The 10,500-nt window shown below is 38.5% G+C and overlaps 1 protein-coding gene across 3 annotated transcripts in view; it reads right to left on the minus strand.

Annotated features, from left to right (window-relative positions):
* The window catches only part of serhl (serine hydrolase like), a 31,462-nt gene that overhangs the window by 11,525 nt on the left and 9,437 nt on the right, over positions 1–10,500 (minus strand). The window contains exons 4-12 of one of the 3 annotated variants that reach the window (XR_004326993.1): positions 6,297–6,338; positions 6,186–6,205; positions 6,005–6,079; positions 4,632–4,741; positions 4,441–4,520; positions 4,272–4,306; positions 4,069–4,145; positions 3,856–3,943; positions 1,627–2,850 (exon numbers count right to left, since the gene is read on the minus strand). Coding sequence is in view for 2 of the 3 variants with exons in the window: in XM_032500733.1 (XP_032356624.1) it covers positions 2,707–2,850; positions 3,856–3,943; positions 4,069–4,145; positions 4,272–4,306; positions 4,441–4,520; positions 4,632–4,741; positions 6,005–6,079; positions 6,186–6,205; positions 6,297–6,338 (671 nt within the window). In the remaining variant the exon portion in view is untranslated. Of the gene's footprint in view, positions 1–245; positions 2,851–3,855; positions 3,944–4,068; positions 4,146–4,271; positions 4,307–4,440; positions 4,521–4,631; positions 4,742–6,004; positions 6,080–6,185; positions 6,206–6,296; positions 6,339–10,500 lie in introns of those variants that run through there. The other 2 variants (XM_032500733.1, XM_032500744.1) reach the window with 2 other exon arrangements.

Genomic DNA, 10,500 nt, shown 5'->3' on the forward strand with positions numbered 1-10,500 from the left:
TGACTGCACAATCCATCCAGAAAGACCTGGAGACACTGGAGTTGTGGTAAACCACTCTACTATAAAGAGATACTTGTAGTAGGAAAGTTCTCACTTCCAGCACATATGATCCTTTATGAATTTGGCTCTGAGAAGTCAGTGGAGTAATATCTATGATATGACATGAAATATCTAAGATGTTTTGTTTTTCCAGCCAGCATTTGATACTGATAATGACAGAAAGTAGAAAACGGTTCCACTATGTCTATAGCACTCCTTCAGTGTTCTTTTCAGGGCAAAAGTGACATTGCTACAATAGTTATAAACACATATATTTATAGATCAACAATTCTGCAAGACATGGTTTTCCCTCTACCAAAAGGTCTTCTGTTTTCCAATTATTTATTTTACATATCTGATTTCAATAATTGTCCACAGCCTTTCAACATCTGTCAAACAACTGCATGCGTCTTTAAAGATTTATTGGATGGAAATCAGGAAATCATCAAAATATATTTTCTTAGCGTTTTCAAATTTTAGAAAAAAAAGGAACAATGTGTGCAACAATATCCTAACAAGTATGGGTAAATCTTTACAATAGCCTGAAAAACACAATATTTAAAACTAGATCACAGAAAAAGCAATAGATGGTCAATTGTGAAATGATTAAAGATTACATTACATTCAAATATTTAAGGAATTGCATTTTCATAGATTTCTAACAGATAATCATCCAAAATGAAAGCCTTTCTTAACATTAACTTAACAATTTAAATACTGTAAACAAGATATTGTGTGACAATACTTGCTGAATTCATATTTATCCTGTGCTCCCACTGTGGCACTCAGGTACACACTCTTCCCACAGCTTGCTACCTTTTGAGATTAAACATGAGGATACACTTCAGAGAAACTGAGCATTTGATAAAATATTAACAGGCAGCGGACTTCTACGACACCTGTGCATTTTAAACAATCCTCAAAGAGAGCAGCTACAAGGTGAGATACCTACTGCCTGCTAATACACAGCAGTCTGAACTGCAGGGCAGCAGGAAGACCAAGCTCAGAATAGAGTCCAGAATAGCCTAAATAACTGAGATCTTCATTACCCCTGCACGATGTAATGCAGTCCAATACAGCTTAGCCATCTATCTTTACGACGCTAATGTTGACTTTTTGAACCTTTAACTTTTCGGATATTTGTTCGTTAGGTAAGTATTCGGTTTTCTATTTAGGATTTAGGTATTTGTTTTGTTTTTAAATACTGTAGAATAGTATCCTTAGAATCCTTAAAAATGAAGTGCAGTTTTTTCAGCAATCTTACTGCGTTTTGCTGTCTCCTCTCCTTTGATCTCCCTGTTTCACCAAGGCCAGGGCTTTAAATAAGGGACACACCCTCGATGCAGAGCAGAGAGAAAGGTGCAGTCTTGGCAGTCTGCTAACTTCTTGCCCTTGCTAACAATATTAGCCTGTGTTTCAACAATGTGAGGCTAAAAAAAACGTGCAAACGGGGCCTCATGTAGTCAGAGTCCAATCAGCGGCCCTTTGCTGCGTGTCATCCCTCATCTCTCTCCCAGCTTTCCTGTCAATCCACTGTCAGTATCTAATAAAGGGAAAAAATGCCCCAAAAAATCTTTAAAAAATAACATGCAAGCAGGTTGAAAATCACCATGGTGTAGTGTCGAGTTTAAGCTATGAGCAATGGGAATGTTTGCTATGGGCTGAACCTCAGCGCTTTGCTATCCATCTCAACTGAGAGCTGAGAAATCTCTGTCCGAGTAGAGTTGTAACAGACCAGTTGATGTGTGTAAAGGTCTGTGTGGTTTAAAGGTCCCATGGCATGAAAATTTCACTTTGAGGTTTTTCAATATTAACATGAGTTCCCCCAGCCTACCTACGGTCCCCAAGTGGCTAGAAATGGCGATAGGTGTAAACCGAGCCCTGGGTATCCTGGTCTGCCTTTGAGAAAATGAAAGCTCAGATGGGCCGATCTGGAATATTGCCCCTTATGAGGTCATAAGGGACAATGTTACCTCCTCTTTCTCTGCTTTGCCTGCCCAAAGAATTTGGCCCACCCATGAGAGAGAGACATCATGGCTTTCAAACGAGCAAAGTGGCAGTTGGTCAAGGCCACACCCCCACCCTCCACCTTACCCCCTCTCTCTCTTCCTCAAAAGCTTCAGACATGATATATGTATATGGCACATACTAAGAACAGCTCATTGTGGGACTGGCTCTAGTGGCTGTAATTCATGCAACAAGGCTTAATTTCTTGAAAGAGACTTCAGATATGGTATTAGGGGACCACTAAGGTCTATATAAAAGCATCAAAAGAGCACCATGTCATGGGACCTTTACTGAAGGTAAACACAGTGAACGACCATGCTTAATGGCGCTGTGCTCTGTCAAGGCACTGGCTGGCTGATTCCTTCCCATCATGCTCAGCTCATTTAGCTGTTTTTTGCTGATCTTACCCAACACCCCCCTTCACTATTTTACAAACCATCTGGAGTTAAAGAAAAGTGGTTATTAAATATCTATTAAAATGCATTAAGTAATTTAGGAGTTCAGCAAAAGTAACATGACTTATGCTTACATAGCTGGTTGACAGGTTTTAGCACCAAGGTGAGTGTAAACAGTACAATATGAATACAACCACATTTTATGTTAAAATCAGCAGTAGATCAGCAGTGTAATATGACTTAAGGCAAAATGTTTTTGTGTTTGCTATAACTTCGAGGTCTGTTCTGCTGTTTGTCGGGCTGGTTGTGTCAACACTTTGGTCTGCAGGAAGTCAGACACAAGTGGAGCGACAGCTTTTGGATCATTCAAATGGACGTGATGATCACCTGGTACCGTCACCACCGCATGCTAAAGAAAAGAGACAGTGGCAATTAAACAAGTGTGAGAGATTTCACATTTTAACCTGCAATCACTGATTTATTCTGTACACTTGGGGGCAGCAGAAACAAGTTGCAAACACAACATTGACATATCTTTTAAGCCGATAATGGGAATTTGTTAGCAAAGAGTTTATTACTTACACATCTAGCAGTTACAGAACAACATTATCTGAATTTTTTTCATTATTGCCAATGATTGGCGTCATGTTTCAGGCCACACAATGAATGCAAGTTCAATATTCACTCTCTTTTAGCTCTGTTTTTGGTATCCACCAACTCCTGAGAGAAACTTCGATATCGTTAGCTGCTAAATGCTCCAGCTAGTCTCCAACTGTGTCTGTCTGCCATTTGGAGCTGACAAAGTAGTGCAATCGGTTTTTAGAGCTTTATTTTCTTTTTTCACTGAAAATGGCTGCCTGCTGCTGCTGAAAACACCACTACGAGAACAATGAGAGTGAAATAAAACAATGAGCTGAATAAGCTTAGTAAAGCCAAGGGCAGCTGCAAATTCCGGTGATTATTCTCTGTCGGGACATCACTACGAGCGACCCTTTTCACATTATACAGTAGAAATATTGAGTATAGCCACTTTAAGAAATCACTATACATTATCATCAGTATTCTGATATCGCAATCAGCAGCGACATCATTTTTAACACCAGTTGACTTGGAAAGCGATGTTTAGTTGAAGCACATCTTCTCTCTCTCTCTCTCTCTCTCTCTCTCTCTCTCTCTCAACACTTGACCAAGCTCCAGTATGTGGGTCAGCGTTGAGGTTCACAGCTACTGTATAAAGATTTCTGCTGCCTCTGAGACATTGAGTTCATACTCACAGCTACATTAGTATTTGTGTAGCCGTCTGTCTGTCTGTCTGTCTACCGGGCACAATTACACACTTTCAAAAGGCTTAACGGCTAAAAATAACCACCAAGCCAACCTACTTTCCACAAACACACTGAATAAACACACTCACATTTCTGTCCCTATAGGCCTGGAGAATTGCTGATGTGAATTTCTTTTCCTCTGGTTTACTAAACATTTTCTCAAAGCCGTCCTCTGCTCTGGAAGGAAGAAAAGAAGAAAGAAAAGAAAAAGACTGTATTTAATGAGGTACAATTTATTAGTATTGCACCGAGAATAGGTCATGTACTGTAATAAGGAAATGTGAGGTAAAGGAAAAACTTACAGAATAACTAGAACAGAGGCTTGAATCCCCGACTGAAATTCCAGACTCTGATCCGAACTGATGCGTGTTATATTTTTCTGAAAACGAAAGAAAAAACAATACAATGTGCAATACTACCCATGCATTTCATGGGCTGCATTTGACACCTGTGGGCGGGATAAAAATGTAAAGTGATGAGGTGGTGCAGTCCTGCAAAAACCTACCAGATTAATACGGAGGTCTCGGGTAAATGCCACACCTGCAAGACAAAATTGCAATATATTTTCAGCGAAAGAGTATAAACTCAGTCAGAGAGGAGAGTGAAGTAATTTTGTTCTATGAGGAGTGCCCATAACAAAAATAAAAGTACAGAAGAGGAAGATAAAGACGTACCTCCTTCAACTTGAACTAGACCTCGCTCTAAAAGGATGTGCACTGACCGTTGAGACAGAGTCGGGTTGGCAGCCATCAGCCTGAAAGAAATAAAAAGGTTTTTTTAGAAACACTGGTACAAAGTACATAACTGAATGAGATGATGGTCAGTATTTGTTGTAAAACAACATAAAACACAAAAGGTGCAACACCTTTCTACTGCATTTTCATAAGTGTAAACTCTTCTTTTCTTATCTTCTGTCATTTTTTCAAACTGAACCATCTGATCCATCCCCTGCCTCATCACTTTCCACATTTCGTTCTGCAAGAAAACAGACAGATGATGAGATAAGCAATTCAAAACTACTGACAAAAGTGGATTGTACAGCACAGCTCTTTATGAATTATTATTGAGTAAGTGTAAGGCAATAATACCATTCTAAACATAGAGGAGAGAACGGTGTCAGATTCAATTACACTAGTGACTAACATTAAATGGCACACAACCTGTATATCTACAATGCCTTACACAGTGATATGAAGTCTTTTACAGTTAGGGGTCTGAAGCGAAGATTATCTGGGGGCTACTAGAGATGTTCTCTCCTAATGGGAGCTCCTGTATGTACACTACCGGTCAAAAGTTTGGGGTCACTTACAAATTTCTATTCCCTCCATTATAGACGAATACCATCTGAGTCGAGTGGGTGCTGACTTTAATACAATATCTACATTAGCCATTATCAGCAACCATTCCTCCAATCCTCCAAAGCACATTCTGTTTACTAATCTAATATCATTTTAAAAACTAACTAGAAAAACATTGGAGAACGCTTTTGCAATTATGTCAGCACATAATGTAATCTGAAAACTGCTGCCCTGGTTAAAAAACAATGCAACTGACCTCAGCTGGTATTCTGTCTATAATGGGTGCAATGGAAATTCTAAGTGACCCCAAACTTCTGACCGGTATGTTGTGTGTGTTGTGTGTGGTGTGTGTATCATATATATATATATATATATATATATATATATAACTACTACATACATACACACATACATTCAATCCATACACACTTCCCCATATATATATATATATATATATATATATATATATATCACATTTTTCTATACTTCTTTGTCGTGTTTAACAAAAATGACTGAATGAATGACTGCTTAATTGAATTAATTCAATTAAGCAACCTAGATACGTGTCATAAAAGGAACATGAATAAGTGACTTTTTGAATATCTTCTAAAGCCCTTTATTCCCAGGAGAAATTAAGTGATTTTAAAGACTTTCAAGACCTACAGGCTTTAGGTGACAGGTAGTTTTGCAGATAGTTTAATGGGAAATAAAAAGCAAACTTCCATGGTCCAAGTTTAAAGTAAATGCTTGCTTCTATACTAAAAGACTATAAAATCTAAATTAACAATTCATTCTGTTGAAATTGTTCAGAAGCCTGTTAATAAATGTAATATTTTGCATCACAACTTAAAATTACATTGTATTTTTCTTCACCCTTAACTAAAACAAATGAGAGCCCTGTAGTAACTGTAGTCTTACATTTAATAACGGTTTTAAGTACCTTATCTGTGGGCAAGAATCCATATGAGTCCAGCAGTACGACAGCATCCACCATCTCAGGATACAGTGCACTGAACTGTGGAAAACACAATACAGACTAAACACCACGCAGTAAAGGAAAATACTCTCTACAGATTTAGTATATCGTGTGAAAATAGTACCCTGTCATGGCCGTCACTTACCATTCCAGCAACATTACCACCTAAAAAACAAAAAGAAACAAAGGGTACAAATAAATTTAACATAACACACAGATTTTGATTTCTCTAATTCTGCTGTAAAGCTGCACTCACCCATACTGTGGCCTATGATGGAGAATTTGCTCCACTGCAGAGCTGTGGGAGTTATTTCACAGATCATCAAACAGAATTCATCAAATAGAATTCATATCTCACGTCAGAATACAGAGACTGTTTTTAGTCAAAAGACAACAGCACTACTGCGGTTTAACTGCAATACAAGCTGGGTGGTATTGTTTAAATATATCACAAATGAGTTTTTACACACACACACACACACACACACACACACACACACACACACACACACACATAGCAGTAGCCTATGTACTAATTTTGGCCAAAATGGCATGTAGTATTCAAAACAAACAAAATCTCCAGTATGCAAAAATACTCAGAGACGTGCTGATTCAAAAAATATCTCCAGTATGCATAAAACCAGTCTACCTCGCCTACGTCCCACAATGCAAGTGCTGGACTGGTCACAACCGCTGGCTTACCTCCACTTTCCAAAACTGGCTAAGCCTGGCCTAGATACATACTGCGTTGTCTATACTAAGTAGTGTGTAGTAGGCGGTTTCAAATACAGCCACCAATGAGGCAAGCTCAATTACCAGGAGAGTTTCCGTAAGTGGTGTAAAGTTTCTTTCAGTCTTTTGTGAGCATATAAAAGTAAAAAATTAAATGCACATGTGGCATAGAAAAAAACACCTGAGGGCTTGTAAAAGGAACCCACCTACGATTGAAACAGGTTTAAGCTGGCCAAACTGGGGGACAAACCAGGGGGTTCTTTTCTTATTTAGTATACAGTATAAAGTTGACAGGCAGGCGGGAAATGCGGTGGCCCTAAGGCCCCCTCCCTACAGTACCAGAAAGCTTAACCACCCAACACGGCATAACGATCTGCAAAAGTACACACTTTCATGTAATAAACAAAACACCACAAACGTGTGTGCACTGAAAAGTTTTTGTAAAACCGAAGGGACATTGAAAATGTCCCCGTTCAAAAATAATGCCAAAAAGTATCTCTAGCTTATGTTTTAACCCGTAAGTGGCAGCAGGAATTGATTGGCAGGTGGTTATATATAATATGTGTGGTATACATAAGTTAAAAGAGATAAGGAAAAATTGTTTAGTTTTCAGTTTAATGGCAGTGAATGAGAGTGTGACAGAATCTATTAATTCAGGTTTAAAGCCTTAAAACTGAGTTTTGTGGTGTTAGATTTTCAGATTTACATTTCACATAAACAATACCTGTGGGTAGCAGGGGAATGAGGCTGTTGAATGTGCCACAGTTGTCAGCCCAGCCGTGCAAGCACAGCACGGGATACCGTGATCCGGACAGATTTCCCTCTGAGATCTCCCCATGGGACCGGGACACAGAGCTCTGAAAGGATAATGAAACTCATGAATGGCTGTACCGGTAACCAGAGTATAAACTCACTCTTTCAAAAACAAAAGTTTCTGTGCCCATGTAACTTGCCACTGGAATAGCTTTGTGACCAATGTTTGGTTTAAGAGCTTATTTTGGTTACGCTAGAACAATTAGCTGACAAACAAAAAACAAAAATCATAAACATTTTTTATAATGAAGTTATTTTATTAGTCATCGAGATTAGCTGCTTTTCTCTGTATCATCATGGTTATATGTGAAATGGTCTAAGCTCGAGAAATAGGATAGGTATAATTATTTACTTGATTAACCCTGTCAAAGTTAAAAAAAAAAAAATGACTTTAGGGTTGCCCAAATTTGCGTGCGCAGCTATCAATTATTTGCATGATTGATTTTATCTGATCTTAATCTGCTCGATAATAGTAAAAAAAAAAAAAAAGTCCTGGGAGCAGAAGATGACAATATAAGCTGAAACCAACAGATGTTGGCATTGTAACTTCGGGAATGACTTAGAACATTAATCGACTGTTAAGATACTGTTGAGTAATTCTCTGCAAACACAAAACAAATAACACAAATGTAGATTTTGCCTTTTAGTCAATCAGACTACTGCAGCAACATGAAGCTACTTAGTACTATACTATATACAAACAGTATACCTCTATACCTGCCTCTTTAAGTTAGTAAGTAACGTTGAACATGATGGATTTCTCGTTCTAATTTTAAGAAATCTATGAAACATGAAGTTTTTTTACACATTCAACCGTCTGTATCCATCTCTTCCCTGGCCGTGTTCACTGTGTCCTGTATCATTGTTGTGTTCATAAAAAGCATTAATAAAAGCTAACGTTACGAGGTGATGTTCGTTTTAACTTTAAATTACCTGCTGCAGCTCCTGTTCCACTGGTGTGTAGAAACACGATTCATTCCACTTTATATTTTTGTCATGGTTAAAAACCGTGCTATACAGGCCTAAACCCAAAGGAATGTGTTTAAGTTACATCGTTAGTACCTGCTTGTTTTATTGCACTGGACTGCAGGTGTCGCAAGCTTTTCAAAGCCTGCAACAATGCTGGAGACCACCGAGGCTATTAAAACGTAAACACTAAAGAAATATCTTAAAACGTCAAACTTCCACTATGGATGTTATTAAACCGTTTCAGACTCTGAATGTCACTCCGGGTTTTCCGGGTTCTGAAAGACCACGTGACGTAAGCTGAAGATGCTATTGGATAAACGGACAGTGTGGATCTATGTCTGGACCAATCATCGTTAAGAATGGGAGGCCTCCCCTTCGACAAGATAACTTACAGTCTATGAAGATAATCAATATAATCGATTTTACTACAACGGTCAGTCAAAACTGGGAGGGCATTTTATTTTTGACGTCCATTATAACCTTTCAGCTTACGGAATCAAAGTGTTCTGAGAGAAAACTAGTCTTCTGCACGTCCTCTTGCTTTGTTTCAGGCTTTACAAAATCTAGCCAGGACTAGGGTTAAATGTTTGTCAACCAAAAAAAAAAAAAGTTAATTATTTGATGAATAATAATAACACTCAATTTCAATTCAATTCAATCAATTCAATTTTATTTATAGTATCAATCATCACAAGAGGTATCTCGAGACACTTTACAGATAGAGGAGGTCTAGCCACACTCAGAATTTACAAGGACCCAACAGTTCTAATAGTTTCCTCCAGAGCAAGCAACAGTGCGACAGTGGCGAGGAAAAACTTCCTTTAGGGCAGAACCTGGGACAGACCCAGCTCTTGGTAGGCGGGTGTCTGACGGGCGGTTGGGGTTGGTGGAATAACAAAAAATAGAAAAATAGCAGTTTGTAGCAGTTCTTTGTAGTAGTTCATGGCATAGCAGGGCACTGTGGGCATTACAAGGCACAGCAGGACGTAGCTGGGCACCGCAGAGTGCAGCAGATGAACATGGCACCTCAGAACGTGTAGCGGGACCTGGCGCACAGCTGCTACCATGATTTTGGAGCATCTCGGATCCGAGGGAACATGCTGATGAATGATAAAATATATACCATGACATGATTTTTTTGAAACGTTTACTGTACTGTGAAATGTCATACCATTGCACCCTATCCATCAACAGAAGAAGATAAAGATAGAAATACCTTTATAGTACACAGCCGGGAATTGCATCCTTTCACAACTCAAAAGGAACACATGTCAAAAAGAGAGTCTAAAAGAGACAAAACTGCATAAAAAAATGTTAATTCAGTAAATCATTTCAGAGATGAGCGAAGGCAAACTATTAGCAACATTTCTCTCCATCTCTGAAACCTTCGCCAATATTAAGGATGTCTTGAGGAGGGTTCAAATTTTCTAATCGACAACTTGGGCCTTTTTCCAGAAAAATGTCTACCCCGCTTTAAGTGTTCGCGTTCATCATTACATAACACAAACACTGTAAAATAATCATTATGAACAAGAATAGAATAAGTTTCAGGGAAGGGAATCAGAATATTGTTTAAGTACAGTAACAGAGTGTGCAGGAAACTGTTCACCGTTTTTCCCCCTAAGTTTTCAGTTTCTCACACACAACCCATCAAAACTATGAATGAACCCATATGGAATTATGTACTTAACAAAAAAGTGTGAATAACTCTTAAATAGATCTTATATTTTAGATTCCTCAAAGTAGCCACTCTTTGCTTTTTTGATAGCACTGCAAACCCTTGGTTTTATTGTAGTGCTTGTTGGTTTTTGTGACTGCACTTGGGGACACATTCAAAGTTTCGCAATTTTCTGAACTGACTGACCGTCATTTCTTAAAGTAATGAGGACCACTCGTTTCTCTTTACTTAGCTGATTGGTTCTTGCCAAAATATGAATTCTAACAGT

Source organism: Etheostoma spectabile, chromosome 2, assembly GCF_008692095.1.
Source record: "Etheostoma spectabile isolate EspeVRDwgs_2016 chromosome 2, UIUC_Espe_1.0, whole genome shotgun sequence".
NCBI classification, from domain to species: domain Eukaryota; kingdom Metazoa; phylum Chordata; class Actinopteri; order Perciformes; family Percidae; genus Etheostoma; species Etheostoma spectabile.